At 33.7% G+C, this 21030-nt stretch overlaps 2 protein-coding genes across 2 annotated transcripts; one reads left to right on the top strand and one right to left on the bottom strand.

The window, feature by feature from the left end:
- Positions 1 to 2725: 2725 nt before the first annotated feature.
- LOC120156601 (probable glutamate carboxypeptidase LAMP1) lies at positions 2726 to 6479 on the bottom strand. Its single transcript, XM_039167900.1, has 12 exons — positions 5493 to 6479; positions 5292 to 5359; positions 5101 to 5182; positions 4925 to 5017; positions 4687 to 4839; positions 4523 to 4591; positions 4338 to 4426; positions 4183 to 4268; positions 3905 to 3993; positions 3525 to 3641; positions 3315 to 3458; positions 2726 to 3043 (listed from the first exon to the last, which is right to left on the bottom strand). The coding sequence occupies exons 1-12, from the start codon at positions 6441 to 6443 to the stop codon at positions 2861 to 2863; spliced, it is 2124 nt and encodes a 707-aa protein (XP_039023831.1). The 5' UTR covers positions 6444 to 6479; the 3' UTR covers positions 2726 to 2860.
- A 3751-nt stretch (positions 6480 to 10230) lies between these two features.
- On the top strand, positions 10231 to 15888 carry LOC120156602. The gene is made up of 14 exons (XM_039167901.1): positions 10231 to 10639; positions 11596 to 11651; positions 11775 to 11949; positions 12168 to 12269; positions 12487 to 12558; positions 12809 to 12925; positions 13034 to 13111; positions 13772 to 13834; positions 13917 to 14013; positions 14128 to 14206; positions 14276 to 14487; positions 14877 to 15022; positions 15202 to 15324; positions 15401 to 15888. The coding sequence occupies exons 1-14, from the start codon at positions 10550 to 10552 to the stop codon at positions 15551 to 15553; spliced, it is 1563 nt and encodes a 520-aa protein (XP_039023832.1). The 5' UTR covers positions 10231 to 10549; the 3' UTR covers positions 15554 to 15888.
- The last annotated feature ends 5142 nt before the right edge of the window (positions 15889 to 21030 follow it).

Below are 21030 nucleotides of genomic sequence, written 5' to 3'. Positions count from 1 at the left end.
ATATTAAACTAATTTTTATAATTTTTTAAAATAACAAGGAAGGACTTGTTTCTCTAGGGAGTTTAATACATAATAAAATAATCATTCGAGATCGTAAAATGATCATATTAGAAAAAGATCAAAACCTAATAAAATAATATATACGAATAAATCTGATTGCATCAACAAATGAATCATTATATAAAATTAAACTACTGAAAAACTATCGATAATCGTAAATCAGAATCAAACGTCGTGAAATAATTATCTAGGAACGCAAACATGTATTCAAATCGAAATTACTTGTCTTTTACTATACTTCACCTTTAAATTTATAATTCCTAAAAGAAGACTTTAAATTTATGATATTTATAATAGCAATTTAACTAAGACGGTCTCGTTTATTTTGGTTATTAGGGATAAGTCCTCCGCATCAGCTACTCGTGGATATTCCATAAACATAGCTCCATTCATTTCAATGCCTGTAATTGCTATAGCTTCCGTAATGAGCACCTCTGGCGCCACGCACAAGGCCTACGCCAAACCCATTTTTAACTCCTCGTAGTTACGTCGTTAACTGTCATTTTCACATCCTATTTCTTCCCAACCCAAACAATTCTTGTGTAAATAGGGAAATAAACGTGCGATAAAAAGATGTTATTGATTTTATTATTATTTTTTAATAAAATTAATAAAAAATTAATAAAAACATTATTATTTTATTAGTTTTGTTATTATTAGACGTTTTACTGAATTTTTTAATATATCTGATAAAACGCTACTTGTAAATGGTGTTCTACTTGTTTAATGCAACATTTAATTATGCAAAACTCCTAAATGAGGAATCAAGGTAATCACATGGAGTGGACTCTATAATTTATTAAACTATACTTTTATTTTAATAATTTCAAGTGGTTATAAGATAATAATTATTCAATTTTTTTAATATGATAATAATACACACATTTTATAAATACAATTGTTTGGACTCTAAATCTTTAGAATAATATTTTATTTTACTACTAAATGATAGACAGTTAATTATAATGTTTATTGTGTATTTAATTAATTTTGAACACGTACACAACTGCACATAAACAAGTATACTTGATATTCATAATAAATTTAATTTTTTTTAATTAAGTGTAAGCGTTTGATCGAGTCGAATCAAGTCATAAAAATTTGAATTATTCAAGTTGACGAATCTTATTTTATAACTCGGATTTGAGTTGAATTTTTTTAAAGTTGAGTATAGTTTTAAAAAATTCAAGTCGAATCAAATTGTTCAAGTTTCTGTTTAAATTTGATTGTAAATATTTATAATATTATGACACTATTTGATTTCAATCTAAATGTTTTTTAAAAAAAAAAAGTTTAGGTAAGGGTGACTCTCCAATACAAGGTCAGGGTATACCCAATTGGGATTTACAAATGAATTTATAAATTACTATCCAAGAGTGACGATGGTAGGATTCGAGCTTGGCCTTACAAGCTAAAATTCTTGAACCTCAATCACTTGTGCTAACACTCATTGGTTTAAACATTTTTCTATAACCATATACAATACGCATATATTTATTCATATATTTATTCATATATTTTTCATATGTAATATACATATACCAGACAAAGTCGATCGACTCGAATCAAACTTGAAAATCAATATACTAATTACTAAAAATTTCAAATATTTAAGTTATTCGAGTTCTATTTTATAACTCGATTTGAATCAAAAAATTTTACAAGTCGAGTAAAGTTTATAAATTAGAACTCAAAGTCAATTTTAGTTTGACTTTTTAAATCGAATCAAAAAATTAATTTTCGAGTCGAATTAATTTTAATCACCCCTATTTTTAATAGTTTAAACCGATTATAAAATAATATTAGAATAATGTTATGGAATAACCCATTAAATACATAGAGGGTATCAACTAAATAGTTGATAGCCCAGTGAATGCATAAATTAGTTTAAACTCAACTCTTTTTAATAATTTAACTCTCTGTATTTACTGGATTATTCCATAATACTATTCTAATAGATAATACCCATTTCTATATTTTTAGTCTATTCATAATACTCGACATTTTATAAATATAGTCATTTAAACTTGAGACCTATAAGAAAAATAACAATCTTTATTATTTTTAAATGATTTAATTTTATCAATTAATAAAATTACATTTTCTATTAATTAAAATATTTATAATCTGAATTTAGTTTAGAAAAAATATTTAAACCTTTTATTTTAGAGAATATTTGATAATGAAACGAGGTAATAATATTTTCTTACTTCATAGTTTTATGTTTGGTTTAGAGTGATTCTTGTGAGGGAATATTTTTGTCCCTGAAAGAATGAGTTTATATATATATATATATATATATATATATAGGGCCGGCCCTGGGCATAGGCCAAAGGCGACAGCCTAAGGCCCCAAACTTGGAGGAACTCATTTTTTAAATTATTTTTAAGTTTAATAATTAAAAAATATTTTTAAACATACTTTTTTATTTTAAATACTTTAAAATATGATAATTTAGTGAACCCAATAATTAAAAAATATTTTAAAACATTATTTTTTATTTAAAAAACTAGAAAATATGATAATTCAATAGGCTTCATTTTAATAATGGGAGAAATCTAAATATGGACTCCCATTTATCTTATTGTCCTCACCTTTTGGCCTAGGGCCCTTAAAATGTTAGGACCGAGCCTGTATATATTTTTGAAGTTGTCAAAATAATACCTGAAATAAAGCTCGATACTGATGATTAATTTTAGTGAAAAGCAAGAAAGTGAATTTGCAGAATCTAGAGATGTCTTATACCCCTACACTCTCACTAAAGTACACCACAGTCTCAAGGGTAGATCATCTTGCTCATTCATGTTAGGTCTCCATTGAGGACTAAGGACGCATGCCTAACAGCCCTAGCAACTCTCCAAACTTCATGTTGCACCAAATTCCATGACTCGGCAGTGTTTAGATTCTTTGCACTATCAATTGCATCATCTATGCCTGGGAAGGTTGTAGATCCATATGCATTGTGCCTCGACGGTGCATAAATCTGCATATCACACTTGTAGCTAATTTAACCCATTTAGTAATAAGTGTAATATTGAATACACAAAAAGGAAATGATATTAGTTGAATATAACAATTCGCCGATGCATTCCTTCTTAAGTTTTACTATCATAGATCACGTGAACTTGTTAGAGATCTTTTCTTTGAATTATAGTTAGTTCAAAGAATACATGTTCTGTGAAGTAAACTTAAGGTTTATAAAGTTCTTTATTAGCAGAGAACTGACAGTTTCTGAAGATTAAGAAAAAACCTACCAAGTGTTTGTACCATGGCATTCTAAGAAGTCCATCAGGGTCCGTAAATGCCCGTTCTGCCATCATTAGTCTGTCATTTAGTTCTCGTACTCTGTTATGGTCATTTCTCCACATTGATGTCCAACCTTTAGCTTCTTTTATTTCCTAGACAAAAATACTTCCCTTAATTTCTGCTCAATACTTTGACTTGGTTATGGAAACTAGTGTTACCTTTTTCTGGCTATTTATCTTGGTGGCTGCTTTTGCTAGCTCCTCAATAGACTTGAACAACGGAGAAAAGGTTATGCCTTTACCTGAAACCTCTTTTTCCAGGTCTTCTGCAAGCTTCTGTTATCATGGATTTTGTTGCATTACATTAAGCTTTTCTGGTTAGACGTGAGCAAAAAGCCCCTCTCGGTTGGAAATTGTTAGTCAACAAACAGGCAACACTCTCTAATAGGAGCCTTTTTATTCTAAAACAGAACTTCAGTGCCCAAATCCTAAAAAGAAGACTAAAATAACTATTTAATCAAATGTTAAGGACAATTTTTGAAATTTCGTCTTCTTGCTAAGCAATAAATCTGTCATTTATTTCCTAAAGGTTACCTTACCTGGATTTCAAATGCATAGGAATGATAATTAAAAGGCAAGAACTCCTCATCTGCCAGCCGAAGAGCTACTGAACCCCAAACACTTGCCACTGTTTTTGTAGAAACAAAAACAAAAAAAAAGGACTCATTCGTAAGTTAGTTGTTTAAGGTTCTTTGAACTGAATTTCTCATATGAATAGTTTGACTGAGGCTAAAGTAATCAATATTACACTATATACCATGTTTGTTCAAGGTCAAGGATGTCTAATTATGAGATGCTGTTAGCCTGTTACACGTACCTCCAACGCTTCTACGAAACATGGGGTCACCAAAAGTTTCCATCCAGATGTAGTCATCATACATTGAGTGATATACTGGGTATCCTGCGAGAACAAAATTACTCTTTATTATCCGGAATCACGAAAACTCTATGCTATCATATGTTTGCCCATTACCTGTTCCAAACTGCATGTTCGCTGCCGGAACACCGATATGTTGAAGAAAAGCTGCATAATCAGAACCTGCTCCTCCTAATCGCCCAATCTTCACAGTTTATAGGCGGGATAATGAAAATAATATCTTGATGTAGACATTGAACCATACAAGTTCTTATGAATCATTTAGTTTCATTATGCTCACCAAAGGAGAGGCACCGGACCGAACCCATTGTTCGTAGATTGTTTGTGATGAGTTATCTGGGTCTTGAACCTTCCAAAATCAATTAGAAGAACGAGTTAGTCAAGGGAGACTGGCTACTATTGCTACTTCCCTGCTGCTGGTTTGGTTTAGCACTTTACAAATACCTGTTGAGCAGCTTGTTTGAGCAGATCATCATGCTGTGGAGTAGCAGAAGCACGAAATCCTGCTCCTGTTACTGCAGAGTCCACGTTTATGTAGACGACTGCCCTTGAAGACAGCAACTCTCTGTTTTCTTCTACCCATTCTGTTGATCCTACCTGGAAGTACTAGTCCATTTAAATTTTAGTTCAGAAAAAATGGAATTAAGATAGATGCATACCAGAGATAGGCAGGATGACGCACCAAGCCATACTCCTCAGCATCCCAATTGCACAAAATGATTGTTCGTCGTGGTTTCCAGCCTTTTCTTTGTAGCTTCCAGAGTCTTTGTGCAACCTACATGAGTGAAATTCAGCTGAAATGAATCTGCTTTTAGCTTTGAAAGGTGCAAGTGGGGGATGTAATAGCATTATAATAACCTCTAGAAGTGTTGCTGTACCACTGTTGGGATCAACAGCTCCAAATGTCCATGCATCACGATGATTGCCCAGTATAACGAACCTGGTAATAGTCACAGTATGAACAGGGGAAATCATTACAAAACAAGAATGTACTCTTAATTGTTCAAACTTCAAACTATTTTCCCGTCCATTGATGTTTCTGAACTTACCTGTCGGGCTCTTCCTCTCCTTCAATAACGCCAATGACATTTTGAATTGTTGCAAATACTTGTTTTCCCTGAAAATCTCATTCAAATATACCAAACCATTACTGACCATTTATGCTACGGTTCATTTCGGCAGGCTGACACTTACCTAATGTTCCGGTATCATCGAAATCGAAGTTCACATATGCTAGATTAGACACTTACTTTGTAATCGAGACCGACAACTCCCGGTCCTGGTCCAACTCTGTAAGTTGGTGAATCTTTGCTTCCCTGCCAATCATCTTTTGCAGTTTGTCCACCGATTGACCTCAAGATCGTTTCGCCATCGGCGCCGGATATCGGCAACGAAGGTATCAAAGGAACATCCCCACTGCTCTCTAACTCGTCCATTGACACCCTCTCGCACCCTTCGGTGCTAGCCCATCCAGGCGTAGTAGGATCACCGGAGTCGTTATAGACTGTTCCCACCTGAACCCCACTCGGCGGCATCCATTTGTCATCCGGAAACCACTTCGCATCACCTCCTCCGCCGCCGTAATCTTTCCTATCCGTATACACCAGTGCCCCAATAGCACCGGCATCAAAAGCATTCATCACAATGTCTCCTCTATAAATCTTTCCATATCTAGCCAGAACAACAGTACCCGTAACGTTCACTCCCATTTCTTTCAACGTCTCGTAGTCCTGCACCCGCCCATAGTTCACATAAACCACTTGTCCGGTCACCGAACCGGACCTGGCGTATGCGTGGAAAGTAGGCAGCACTTCACGAGCCACAGCCGCATAGGGATCACCCTCGTATATTTCCTGTTTCAGATCAAAAGTTATAGGTGGCTCCGAAGGAGAAGGTGTGAGAGTCAACGAGCGTGAATCCGGGTAGGAAAGTAAAACTTCATAGGAGACAACGTGTGCCTTGATGTTGCAGGCTGAGAGGGTGGAAAGAACATAGGATGCAGCCTCGGCGTTGGCTTCGGAGCCGGCAACATGCGGGCGGCGGGTGAGGGTGTAGAGATGGTGAGATATGGAGACATTATCAGACAGTGAATTTGATATAAACAGTGAGTGATAATATGATTTTGGAGGAGGAGAGAAGAGGAGAACAAAGAAAGAATAAACGGCTATGGCTAGGAACGTGGCAGCTGTTGTTCTCAACATGGAAAAGCTTAATCAGTCTTTGTTTTTGACTTGTGGGGTTGTGTTTTTTGTTTTGCAGCAGGTCCTGGTTTTGGGGAAGAAAACAGATGACCGGAGTCTGTGGATGTGGAGATAATGATCGGATGAACAAGTTTTACATAGTTTATGCTTTATTAACATAGTATGACGATTCTTTAGCTTCGTTTTTATCGAAGTGATATGATTGGGAATCCAATACTAATGGGGTGAAAGTGAAACACGACAATGGGATCAATCTTCGAGGTGCGCAGGGGCACAACCACGATTAGGGTCGGTGGAGTCTGGTTTAGGGATGTGTAAACGTACTTGTTGATTGAATCCTTGTCCAACAAATACTGACAATGTTGTTTGAATTTGGGTCTCCCCAATACCCAATAAGTTTGGGCCTCATATCGATAAATCTACCAACTCTGCGTATATATCTGCAAAAATTTGAAGGCGGTAACGATAAAATGGAAGGACCTGACCCAAAGAAGAGGAAATCCACAGGCTACCGCCTGGCAGGTAATGTTCTTTACTCACCTTTCTGCTCTGGCTTCATTGTTTTTCATTTTACATTTCTTTGGCTCACGAAAGATTATACTCATCTCACTTGCTTGTTGCTTAGCTTGCTTATAGTTTTTTCGTTGGAAAGTACTCTGTGATGGTGTTTTTCTGAATTGTAAGTTGTCTTCTTGCGGATTGAACTTTGGGTTTTTAGTGAAGGATGAGAATCTGGTTCGAATTGAGTTTTCAACAATTGTTTTATGTTTGGGAATGGATGGACAAATACTACCTTATGAATGACATCTAGTTATTTACGGATGGCAATCACCATCGTCCAGCATGGATCGGGTCCCTTCTAAAACGACCCATATTATATTCTCATTCCCAAAATTCATTATCAATAGCTACCTCAGCTTGTCCCCTCTTGTTCCTCAAGCTTTCTCATGACTCATAATCAACAGATTTGAACTCGTTACTCCCGTCTCTTCAATTCATTTATGGAAGCATCATGCATTCAATATTTTAAATCACAGAGTTTTTTAATAGAAAAACTATTAGTTCTCTACCCGATGTGCTAATTTATACCCATTATCACTAATTTATATAAAATTAATAATATATATAATAAGGATTAAATATGTAGTTATATTAAAATTCTAAATTATCGCGTCATTTTTTCATTAAACGTTATCAATTAATGGTTGATTGATTTTATTTAAATAATTAAGCAATCTGTGAATGTAATGTATTCTTACTTTTTAAAATAAAAAAACTGAATTAAAAGTAAAATAAGTAAATGAAGTTTATTTAATTTTCATTGAAAGAGAACGGCGGGGGCACATGGGAGAGAGGGGACAAAGGCATGTTATGTTCTTGCAAGCAGCTGGAACCGAGCAGCATCAATTAATGGTAATCCAAATTTATGTCACCTCTCTTTTTCATTGTCCTTTGGTCTAAGCTAAATTACATTTCATCATTCAATTTTGATTAATTAACTTAAAGAATTTTTAATTTCATTATTTAATTTTTGAGTTATTCATGTTTTAACGACTGAGACGTTAAATAACTGGGTAGAAGAGTTATTTTTATGTTGAAGGTAGTAACAGATCAACGATCTTTATCATCCAATTAGCATTATGATATATTATTTGTCTCATCCTTCAACTTCAACATTAGAAAATCAAAGAGGATCTAAGAATTTAGGTTATAACTTTATAAAATAAATTTTTTGAAGTATTTTTACAAAATAGAATTTTCTTTTGAGGATTTTATAATATTTTCTTAGAAAAAAGATGTCGTATAATAATGGTATTAAATAATTAATCACAAAGTGAACAAAAAGCAATTTTAAAATTTAATAAAAAAATTATTATTTTTTAAACCAAATGACTAAAATAAGAACACAATTAAAATTGAATGATTAAAAAATGATTTTTGAATTTTGTTAACAAATATTATGCTATACGGGTATATTTTTTTTGAGTAATCTGGATAAGTACAATGTAATATCTGTTCAAAGATAATTTTTAATCTCTTGACACTGAACGCTTATACCCTTAATATTTTTTTGTGCTCAAATTCGGAACCTCAAGAAATAATAACAATTCATTTACTACCGAGGTCATAAAGGTTCATACTATATAAATCCCTGTGACCTCGGTGATATACGTGTTTAGGGTATTTGTCTGTTCATTTAGTTGGATAATCATATTAATAGTATATCAAATGCAATAATATAATAATCAAAATATATTTTTAATTATTAATTTATTTCTATTGTATAATAATTAATTTCGATCGTCCTTATATAACTAATACTAATAATTCTAATTCAATTTGATTTTAATGCTCTTATATTAAATCTCAATTAATTTAATGATTTTGAAAATCTTCATTTACCTAATAAGATTATCTTAAATTGTAATTAGTTGTTAATTTAATGGTTTTATAAACCGGAAAGGCCAAAAATAAAAAAATAAAAAAAATTTTTATTTCACCTGTCATCTTATTCATAAACGTAAGATTTTCTACTCATCTTTTACGGTGTTTTTAGAAATTGATAAACTCGTCTCATTGTCCTATATTGTTTTATTGGTTTAGATTTTTTTAAAATCCCTTTTAAAACTCATGAAATTAAATAAAAATTTATCATTTTTAGGTTTCGAGGCTTTCTTCAATTTGAGGAGTTTGTTCAAAATTCGAATAGTGAGAAATATTATTTCGAGAAGACAAACAAAATATCTAAAAACTAATATTATCATATAACCATCAAAGAAAATTATGGTAATACCACGCCGGATCTTTAGATGAATTTTAATCGATTTTAAGTGAGTTGTATAAAAAATCAATATGAAGAGAAAAGAAAGTGAAATGTGAATGCTTTGGTACTGATCTTACTGCGAGTGGCTACCTAACGAGAGATGATTGACCATCAACAATGTCCAAAAAATTTAATGTTTAAAATTGAAAAGTTTTAGAGTTTTCAAAACACAAATTAAAGGACATATAATCCTCTAAAATGAAGTCATTTTGAGCATCAATAAAGACACTAAATCGATGTTGTTTCGATCACATCGTCATATTATTAGAACTGTCGTTCATCATTTTTAAGTTAATGACTTAATGATATAATTGAAAACAAAACAAAATTTATATGATAAAATCAATGCACTCTAAAATTCAATGGTATTTGGATTAGTTTTCCCTTTGTTTTATTTTCTTTTAAGTTTTCGTTTAATTTGTCAATAACGAAACCCATCTAACGGTCTCTCCCTCTCCCTCTTCATTTTTAAAATTTTATTATACAATAATGTCTATCTTTTTTGTTAAAAAAATTCGTTATTTAATTTTTAATTCTTAATTAAAAAAGAATGGATGTATGTAGGGATGAGTATGAGACTCGAATCCGACAGCTTTCAATTCAACCCGACCCGTTCGACTTGGTTTTTTTTAAGGATGATGTTCGGGTTGGGTTAGATTCGGGTTTAGAGTGAAAATACATGACCTGAGAAAAAATAATTTTAACTTATATATTTATGAATAATTACAATAATACTCCTTTATATATTATTTTTTCAATCAAATCATTATTTTTATTGAATAAAAATATATATTTTTTTATTTTAAGTAGGGTCAAATCAGATTCAAACTTTATCTAAAAAAATGAGTCAGGTTCGAATCAGATGGAGATATAATTTTTTTGAATCGAATCTGATAAAAATATAAAATTTTCGGATCGAATCAGCCCAAACCTGACCTATGACCATCCTAGCTGTACGTATGAATGTGGGTCAATCATCTTTGATTGCTCAAATCCATAGTTACAAAAGTTACGCGCTCACTTACTCACCGTCGTCATTCTCCGTTTCTCTCTCTATATTTCCCTTTCTGCCCCGTTCCGCCGACGCACGGCGGAGAGAGAGAGACGAAGAAAGAGTTAACAGTTTCCAAGGAGCTTAATTCTAGGGATTTATATTTAAAAATTTTCTTGTGGTTGATTTTCTGTTTGGTTAGTTAGATAGACGAGGATCGAGAGAGAGAGAGAGAGAGAGAGAGAAGAGGGAAACAAAAGAAAAGAAAGGGAAGGAAAATATACAATAGAAATGTCGCCGACATTGGACCCTGTCGATTGGTTTCTCTTCTCTCTCAGCAGAGCTTTCTGTAGTCATCTCGCTGTTTTTATTCAGATCCAGGTTTGTTAATATTTTCCTCGTTAAACATACTCTGGTATTTCTATATTTCTCGGCTTTTTGCGGTTTGGATAACTTTAGCGTGTTGATTTCTTTTTTGTTTTCTAATAGATGATTGGTTAGAGTCTCTTAGCTTTGTATATTGTCTACACGTAGCGTTAATATTTTTAATTTAATCCACAAGATTCAGAGTCAGCACCTTAAAATAAAATTATGATTTCATTTTACAGTGAAGGCTTTGTTTTTTTTAATACTTTTGGATCTCGACAGTTATGTTTAGAAATTAGAACTAAAAGCTAAATCTCTTTATTTTTGTTTTTTCCTATTATTTACATAAACAGAAAGAAAGAAAAAAAGACTAGTATCTGTGACATAATTGAAATGAAATGTTTGGAATTTGGTTTGAGTGGTTGCTGTTAATAAGATAGATAGCAATGTATCTTGTAATGTGAATTCCTTGATTATCACCGATTATGTAATTTGTAGATTTTGGGACAGTAAAGGGTTTTATTTAGTTCTGAGATGAGCTTTTTTGCTATAGGCTTATAGCATTTGAATCAAATGCATATCGAAGCTGTTTTTCCTAAATATGTTTTTTATACATCACGGGAGTTTGTTTTAGTTTACTGATTTGTTTAAGTTGTTTGAGGGAAGGATAACATTTCAGTTAATGTAAAAAGGGCTGTCTAATTGGATGGTAGGCATAGTGAGCTTTTACTCAGTTTATCAAAATGAGAAGCTATTGAAACATCCTTACTTTTATTAATTACCGATTACAACTTTTGCTAGCTGATATATTCTTCTTCTTTTGACTGGTTCCTTCCTTTTATCTTTTCACAATCGTTCCGATTATCTACTTTATGAATACAGTATATTCACTTCGATTGTTTTAAATCCTCTTTATCTGCCTATTAAACTTCAAAAAGGGTACCGATCCAAATGCTTTGTATATGATGTAGGGATGTATAATATGCTTGACTCTTGCAATTGGGTGGGCTTTTGCTGCTTATGTCAGGTACATGGTTCTAAGATGATTTAAAAGGCAGCCTACTTGCTGCCGTGACTATTTTATGTTGTACTATGACCTAGAAACTTGCCTATTTCATTTATATATACATATATTTTTTGCCCTTAACAGGAACAGAGAGATCAATAGAATGAATGATGCCATGATAGGTGGTAATAGCTTTGGTTTTTTGTGCCATGATATTTGTGAACTCGAGCACTCGAATCAGGTCAATCTACCAAGAGTTACAGTTGTGATGCCTTTAAAAGGTTTTGGAGAACATAATCTACACAATTGGAAGAGCCAGGTGAGTATTTTACGGTCTAGATAGTTGTCTTCTCGATGCATGCTAAAGAAGTGTTCATGTACCTATTCCTTGTTCACTAGTGAATGGAACACTGAACTAAATTTCCCTCTTTTATTTATATAATTTTGCATATTGCTCTGCCAAATTTGGTTATTTTAAAATTTCCATCTTTTGCAATGAGCAATTTCTACATGTTTGCTTAATGTCAATGGAGGCAGATCACATCTCTCTATGGCGGTCCTCTAGAGTTCCTTTTTGTGGTTGAAAGTACTGAAGATCCTGCTTACCATGCTGTATCTCGGTTATTAAGAGATTTTAAGGTATACCACAATTTTGCTTTATTATTCATTTTTTTTATAATATTAACAAAAATGTCAAATAAGATTGTTATCTATGTATAATCTTTATTCCCCCTTCACTAAAAACCTTCAAAACTCAATGCTTGCTTCATGCTAGTGTTAGAGGGCATCATTTGAGTGTTGTCACTGTGGCTTTACTTCTTGTCTTCATGATTTCATTGCACGTGTTTCTGTTCAGGATGATGTTGATGCTAAAGTTATTGTGGCTGGTTTGTCAACAACATGTAGTCAGAAAATACATAATCAGCTGGTATGTAAAGACTTTACCAAATTGTTAAAAATTTTTGCAATGGATCTCGCCTTAAAACTTTTGTATTTATATTATGTTTAAACTATACATCAATCTCACTTGTACTCAGTGAAGAATTAAGTTAAAGCCTTAGCCCTTAGCTGAAAATGTCCTCTTTTGCTAATCCATTTTTTTAAAGTTGGTCCTTGTATATTGTAATATCTATCGACTAGAAGTGTATTCAAGATATCATTTGGTATTTCTTGTGAAGGTTGGGGTGGAAAAAATGCATAAAGATACCAAGTATGTATTATTTTTGGATGATGATGTTAGGCTCCACCCAGGATCAATTGGAGCCCTCACTGCTGAGATGGAAAAGAGGCCCGAGGTATGTTTGTGCACATCAATATACATTAAATTACAATAAATAGTTTTTTTTTCTTCTGAACTGTTAATTTCTTTTTGTGGCACTCATGTTATTTGCAATGATGTACAGATATTTATTCAAACTGGATACCCTCTTGATTTACCGTCCGGAAGTTTAGGGAGTTACTGCATCTATGAATACCATATGGTATGATGCCATATGTGACTTCTTTTTTCTTCCCAAGATACTGCATATACCTGATGACCACATATTATTATATATGTTTGGATAACTTTGTAATTATACAAGTGAGCAGTGAAAACCTACCATCAAAACAACAGTACAACCAGAAACCAAGGCATTAGTGATCACTACCTAAGTCAATTGTCCAGTTATTTCATAAACTCATTTGTATAGGGCTTATTGTTTCATTTATTCCTACCGCACAATCTACCAGAAAACCTGTAGATAAGCTGCACTTTCTATTTCTATAGATGCATATGCTAGCTCAACAACTCTGCATCCCTCCATAAAGATTAAATACACACACATATACGCATCAACAGGCAAGCACATCTTATTGAAATAAGGCAGCAACATGGTGGGAAATAATCATTTCTCATGTGTGAACTTATACCATAGCCCAAAGTTTAAACAACAATAGAGCACTATAGGTTGTCAATTTGGAGCATAAGTGGAATTGTCAAATCTGTTTCTATTATTTGAATTTGGCCAAGAGGTGTTGAATAGGTGAAAGCTTTTGCTTATTTAACTGTTCTCAAGTGGTTGATATTACTTCTTTTGCTTTAATCTCTCTCCCATAGCTTAGTTGTTGTCTCCTTTAATTCATTTACTCCTTTTCTATAGCCTTGCTCAATGGGATTTGCTACTGGTGGGAAAACATTTTTTCTTTGGGGAGGGTGTATGATGGTAAGTAGCTCACCCTACTGCACTCTGTGGATCCTGTACAAAATTTAAGGATTATTTCTGATTCTTCTAGATTGTTTTTCAGATGCACGCTGATGATTTTAGACAGGACAACTATGGTGTGGTCTCAGGACTTCGAGACGGTGGATACTCTGATGATATGACACTAGCTGCTATATCTGGTAATCTAGTCTCAATTAAATGTTTTAGCATAGTAATATTTCTGTTGATATTTATAATTACAGCTTTGTATACTCGAAAGACTTGCAGCGTTTTTACTGATTGTCTCTTCTCAGGAGCCAACAAGAGGCTTATTACCTCTCCTCCTGTAGCTGTTTTTCCTCATCCTCTTGCAAGTGACCTTAGTTTCTCTAGGTTTGTGATTTTTACCCATTAAGCTTTTCTATTATATTTATATCCTTGTTGACTTTGACTTCTTTCCAGGTACTGGAATTACTTGAGGAAGCAAACATTTGTTTTGGAATCATACATAAGCAGGGTTAATTGGCTAATGAACAGAGGACTATTTTCATTCCATAGCTATGTGTCATGGGGATTTGTCGCGCCATACTTGATGGCTGCAATTCATGTTGCAGCAGCACTAGAAATCCATATCAAGGGTTATTCATATGGGGAAACAACTTGTACTACTACAGGTGAGCACACTATTTTTCAATTCCAGCTAGGTTAGGCAAACCGATGTCTGGTGTTGTTGTATGCTAGTCCATTTGAGATGCATTTGAGTAACAAGAGTTTTTTTTGTCTTTGGCCGAGACAGTACAAAGTTATACCGATAATCTACAAGTTCCTCTTGGCCCTCAACATATCGGATTTCTAGTAATTTAGGCTACTATTTAGGGATGCATAATTGTTCGCCCTCCACAACTAGAAATGCTGGCAGTAGTTCTTGTCACATTTCAGAAGCACCTTTTGGTTCAGTTTCTCTGTTAAAGTATTCAATCTAATAAAATGGAGGGTAGAGAAGTACACTATGACATTAAAGTTTGTAATAGCCACTGCAACTAAACAAACTGATTTTCCACAGGATTGTTACTGACAAGTTGCCTAGCTATATGTACCTTTACGGAGCTACTTTCCATGTGGAACTTAACAAGGATTGAAGTTCAACTATGCAACATGTTATCCCCGGAGGCACCTAAGCTCTCGCTTGATTATTACAACTGGAGCATGGTAAGTGCCTGCATGTTTAGACCGACGACGAAAATGTCTGGTCTTTTTATCTGTTTCAATGCCGATTCTGAAAATTTAAAATCCTGAAATATTCTTCACCAGACTGTAGTTAAGTGGTGTGTACTCAAGGCTTCTGTTAAAAGAAAATTTAGGTTTTATGTGTTTTCTGATTGAGCCAGATATTTGTTGCGATGCTGGTTGATAACTTTCTATACCCTATCTCCGCATTCCGATCCCATTTCTCTCAATCTATCAATTGGTCGGGTATCCGATATCACTTGAAGGATGGAAAAATAAGCAAGGTAAGTCGGTTGAACATGTCACTTAAGATAAGCTTCATATTCGGGTCGACCTCAGCAATATTCTGCTGATGTGCAGATTGAAAGGAAAAAAGATAGCGGCCCAAAGTTCACAGACTTGGGAGGCAAGCATTTATATGGTAAAAAGGGAGCTCCTCCAAAAGCCTCATTCCTAAGCTCATTGGCCAGAAGCTTATGTCAGTGGCATCAACCGAAGAAATACGAGGTCTAGATTCGACAGGGGGAGCGGTTGTCATTTATCGTGACCATTTCGGCTCCTCATTTTGAGATCCGCTGGTGGAAGCAGCACGGATTCGGTAGGTGATTGTTGTTGGTGATATTTTCTTATTTGATTGGTTTTAGTGGTTTAGGGTTTTGCGTCCTCATTTTTTAGTCTCCATTCAATCAAATTTATTCTTGATTCTATCAACCCTCTTCGTATGCGGGGGGCTGGTTTTGAAATTTGTATCCATTTCATCCTGTAATCTTATTAAATTTTACTGTTACTGTTCAAATTTGAGATGGTAGTTTGTGATTTTACAGTCTTCTAATCCGAATCTCTGTATCAAATGCCGATTTTGTTTAAGTTTAGATAATTACAATATAATATTTTTTCATAATTTTTTTTAAATTTATTGATAATATACATACATTATATATGCACAATAGCTTGGACCTAAACCTTTTAGAAAAAATAATATTCTTTTTTACTCTTAAAGTGACTCAGATTTCTTCCTTTTTAATATTTAACTTTGTTTAAAATAAAATATAATTTTGGCTTAAATTTATATATAATGGTCCGTACAGATGCGAAGTTGATGAGACAATTAACACCGATGCATGGACATGGAACATCATAGTAGCAGTTATTAAGTACCTGTTTGGTCCCAAAATGCATTGCAAAGCAAAGAATATCACATTATAATTGTCGAAACGATTTTTCTTGAAAGGTGAAAAGGTGAGATTTTAAAAACCACATTAATTTTTAATTTACCTCTTTCAACTGATTTTTTATTTAAAAACAAATGCGATTTAAAAATCTCTCGTTTCGAAAAATTTTGGATTTCATTTACGATAGAAAAAAAAATACAGTTCAAAGAGTCGCCACCAATCTTTGATTAGGGTGTGATTGGGCACCCAAAATTGTTTGTTATTTTAAATAAAAATTAATTTTTATTAAAACAACAAATTAAGGTATGCGTTACCAAAATCCGAGTTCGGGAGTCGGTTACGTGCAGGGAAGGATTAGCACCCCCACAACGCCCTAAAACGGTACCTAGTCGATTAATTAACGTCTTTGCAATGAACTTTACAAATTCGAATTTAATTTGATTTATGATCCCCGACAAAACAATAATATACATATTTACATCATTTGTAAACACCAAAACAAATTAGATTAAAATTACCCAACCATTAGAAAGATAAAGAATATTCGATTATTTAAATATATCGAGACCAGATCTTAAATCAGTTATAACTACCTTTTCTCGATAAATTTAAATAATCGAATATTTCTTTTCTTTCCATTCCCAAATTTTAAAGTGACGAATCAATTTTTTTTGTTTCACTTTTGGGATACACTTTTAATTTAAAATCTCAAAACGACCCTCTAATTAGTTAAGACAGGTCACTCAAGACAATTTTAAATTAAAAGGGTATTACCTTTAATCCAATTATGTATTTATAAGTCGAGTTATGTGAATGAGGATATCATACAAATTGTGCAAAAAGTATATCATAGACAAATTAATTAAACAAGTATTATGATTTTAAAAATATATATCACACAATGTGACGTTCTAATATAAAAATTATATACATATATTTAAAATTAAAAACTATAACCATGCATATTAACCTATAATGTACAAATGTGACTCAAATATAAAAAATAAACATGGCATACTAAACTATAAATTTAATATATATATATATATATATATATATATATATATATATATATATATATCCATATTAACAAAAGTAGTAACTAAAAATTTAAACATAAGTAAAATTAAACATGCTGACTAAAAATTAAAACGAAGACTTAAATAAAAACGAACAAGGAACTTAAACCTAAATAACTCAAAATAGTAACTAAAATAAAAATTGGAAAATAACTAAATCGAGACAAATAAAAAAAATTCAAAAATCAAGCCCTGCATGTGACTAAATTATAAAAAAAACGTTAAACTTAGGAGGATCTAGAGATAGTTTACACCTAAAGCGTTAGTGACCAAATAAATAATTAACCCAAAACTTTAATATGTAATCTAACTAAAACCTAAACCTAACCTAACTCTAAACTAAACAACTCAGCCGCAATTGGCTTTCTCACCTCTCCCTTTCTTGCATTTTCAATTCCCTCTTCTCTAGAAAACTTAAAGGAGATAACCGCTATTTGGGACAGAACCTTCCAATCGTTCGAGCCGATGACTTTAACTTCGACGGAGATAACATTGATTCGGAAAGTTTTCATTGGCTACAATTCTATCTCATTTTTACACGTTACAACCATGATGATAATAGACTGGAAATGTCCATGATTATGGAGCATTGACGGTAATGGAAGAGGTTCAGACCATGTGTGGCCGAATTTAATCACCTTATGAAGTAAGTTTCCATGCTGATATGCGTAAAAATATATATGATATAAATCTAATATTGCATCCATTTCAGCATGTTTGAATGCTAATATTGTATGGAACAACTGTCTGGTGTTTGCATTTATGGAAAATTCATAATCATAAGATAATTTCCATTACAAGAATGCTAGCCGTGTTCTGCAATTTGCAGTAAGTTTCAACATATTGCATTCACAGAACCTAAGGTGCCAAATTTGAAGGGCCTTGATTTGATCCTTATTATCCGTTTGGGTTCCAAGTGTATGGAAGGAAATAGGCGACGTTAACGTATATGGTCTAGCAAGACTAGTGTTTCCTTTTTGTACAAAGATATCATATCATCTACTCATGTCCCCACTCCCATCCCCATCTATTTTCTGGTTTGGTTCGAGTACCCCATTTAAATAATAATAGAACAAAAGTTATTGAAAAAGAAATAGAATACCTTTCTAATGTTTTGTTCTGCTACTTTGTATTGCCTGTTTTTTCGTTTCAAATAGGGTAGCAGAAGCCTCTCCTCTACAGACTGTTTTCCTCTTGTTGCTTTGTTGTATAAAAACAAATGAAAGGTTTTTCGCTGTTTCAAAAAATGGGCAAGAACCCCTTACAATTTGCCTTTGTTTTTTTTTTAATGTTCGAGAGCAGATTTTCAGTATGCCTTATTGTTTCTCTGGTAATTCCTCTCTCCCCCTCTTTTTTTCTGTTTCTGGTGGTTAAATCAAAATTAAAAACCCCCACTCTCTACAAACTGCTCCCTCAATTGTTTTAGTTAACTGTTGATAACTGACCAGTTATCATACATGGCTGAAAATCCTTTTTTCTCTGATTGCAGTACACCAAAGCAGTTGCATGGTTAGACAGCTCCAACCAACCAATCCATTGGTTCGGGCTTGCTCTGACTTGGCCCCCGGACAAATCGAGCATCTACAGCTGCCCCTCTTTGCTCATTGTCGTATAACGAGAATAGAACAAAGATTAAAAGATGATCGAATTTGTCCGGTCATGAAAACTTCAAAAGATTAAACCACTCATTGTTACGTCGGGATAAATGAGACTTGAAAAATCTTCAAATAACGGGTCCACTCCCTATTTCTCAGGGATTAAGGAACTCGAACAATCTTCTAAAAATGGGTTCGCTCCCTCTTGCTTCAGGGAGTACAACTCGAACAATCGTCTGCCTACAGGTTCGCTCCCTCTTGCTTCAGGGAGTAGAACTCGAACAATTTTCTGGTGTAATTCTGCTTCACTATTCTTCCATGAAGGCTCAACTTCGAAGGTTAAACCTGAAAATAAAACATTTCCACTTATTACTGTATGCTTGAAGATTTGAAAAACATTATACTCGAAAAAATTTAGAATTTAAGAGAATCTTTGAGAATCCATTTCTCTTGAGGGAGCTTGTCTCGCAACAACTAGATATGAGAATCTTCTTGGACTCGGCTGCCATCCGAACCTCTCTCTTCCTAGGACCTTGAATTGATTAATGACTCTTCGTGCTCATTTCCTTTTAATCAATTGATTTGCGTCTTTATACTCGAGAAAGTTCGATTTCCTCCCAGATCTGATGATTTGATGGCTTGCTCCAACACTATTCCGAGAAGGTGATGGCTCGAAGGACTTATCATCTTGGTGTGAAAATATCCTACCCGAAGGTCTTATGGATGACCCGAAGGATTTCATCATCATGCTCGAAAGACTTACTGACGGATTTGCTTCACTGCTCTTCCGTGAAGGCTTAAAAATTACCCGAAGGATTTAATTATCATGCTCGAAAGACTTACTGATGGGTTTGCTTCACTACTCTTCGGTGAAGGCTTAAAAATTACCCAAAGGATTTAATTATCATGCTCGAAAGACTTACTGATGAATTTGCTTCACTACTCTTCCGTGAAGGCTTACCAGTTACCCGAAGGATTTAATCATCATGCTCGAAAGACTTACTGATGGCCCGAAGGACTTATAAATTGTGAAATTTTGAAAATCGCATTTTTTGTTTTCAAAAGTTTCATCTTCTCAAAACATCGTTTTTTCATTTTCAAATTCATGTGAAAACATCCTACCCGAAGGTTTTACAGATGGCCCGAAGGACTTATCATCTTGCTCTAAAGGCTTACAGATGACCCGAAGGATTTAAACATCAAGCTCGAAAGACTTACTGATAGCCCGACGGACTTATAAATTATGAAATTTTGAAAATCGCATTCTTCGTTTTCAAAAATTTCATCTTCTTAAAGCATAATTTTCATTTTCAAATTCATGTAAAAACATCCTACCCGAAGGTTTTATGGATGGCCCGAAGGACTTATCATCTTGCTCTAAAGGCTTACAGATGGATTTGCTTCACTACTCTTCCGTGAAGGCTTAAGATGGTGCTTCACTACTCTTCGGTGAAGTTTTACAAATGGATTTGCTTCACTACTCTTCCGTGAAGGCTTGACTTTGCCCCAATCTCCTGTGTACAAGTCACTTTAATCGAGTGATTCCTCTCTTCATACACGAACATCCTTGTTTTTCTTCTATATCTGATGGTCATCACTTCAGAGTAATGTTTCTTCTGTGGATTAGACCTCTCTGTTCTTCAGGTTCTGCCACTCTAAACATGATTCCCTGCGTTGAAAGTTTGAATTCTCCCTTTCAATCGTCGAGATTTTAACATCCTGCATCTTCTCTTTTCATTGGAAAATCTGTCAAAATCATGTGTTTATGCATGAAACACTAATGCAATTAAATGTATCAGTGTAATACATTTTCTTTTATGAATTTATGATGTTTTCATGAATGCGTAAATGTTGAATCAATCTTCACTTGGCTTCAGAATGGTAAGCTCGATCTACTTCTACTTGATCATTCTTTCAAGGGTTCGCTTTAGACGCTCATGCAACAACTCATAGTTTCCAACTTGCATTTTTGACGAGCCCTCTGATCTTCTTCCATCTTCTTGTCGTCTCAGTCTTTTATCTTCATTTCGGAGAAAACATTTCCTTTCTCAACTTCTTGCTATGGTCAGAAATACGACTGTGTTGACCCATTTACGTCATTGGCTCAATTATGCTTTCTGAATTGTTCTTTCAGGACTCTACCT

The sequence above is a fragment of the Hibiscus syriacus genome, unplaced genomic scaffold, assembly GCF_006381635.1.
Source record: "Hibiscus syriacus cultivar Baekdansim isolate YM2019G1 unplaced genomic scaffold, ASM638163v2 tig00111234_pilon, whole genome shotgun sequence".
In the NCBI taxonomy this organism is placed as follows: Eukaryota; Viridiplantae; Streptophyta; class Magnoliopsida; order Malvales; family Malvaceae; genus Hibiscus; species Hibiscus syriacus.
The sequence above is the reverse complement of the archived record's forward strand: the minus strand, read 5'-3'. Positions and strand labels throughout refer to the sequence as shown.

What these genes read in the sequence shown, in the direction of transcription:
- LOC120156601 (XM_039167900.1), bottom strand. Translation starts at nt 6,443, where the DNA reads ATGTTGAGAACAACAGCTGCCACGTTCCTAGCCATAGCCGTTTATTCT. An exon ending in GTACAGCAACACTTCTAGAG is followed by an intron (nt 5,018 to 5,100) that starts GTTATTATAATG and finishes TCACTCATGTAG; the next exon opens with GTTGCACAAAGACTCTGGAA. An exon ending in TCAAACAAGCTGCTCAACAG is followed by an intron (nt 4,592 to 4,686) that starts GTATTTGTAAAG and finishes TGATTTTGGAAG; the next exon opens with GTTCAAGACCCAGATAACTC.
- LOC120156602 (XM_039167901.1), top strand. Translation starts at nt 10,550, where the DNA reads ATGTCGCCGACATTGGACCCTGTCGATTGGTTTCTCTTCTCTCTCAGC. An exon ending in AGAAAATACATAATCAGCTG is followed by an intron (nt 12,559 to 12,808) that starts GTATGTAAAGAC and finishes TTTCTTGTGAAG; the next exon opens with GTTGGGGTGGAAAAAATGCA. An exon ending in AGATGGAAAAGAGGCCCGAG is followed by an intron (nt 12,926 to 13,033) that starts GTATGTTTGTGC and finishes AATGATGTACAG; the next exon opens with ATATTTATTCAAACTGGATA.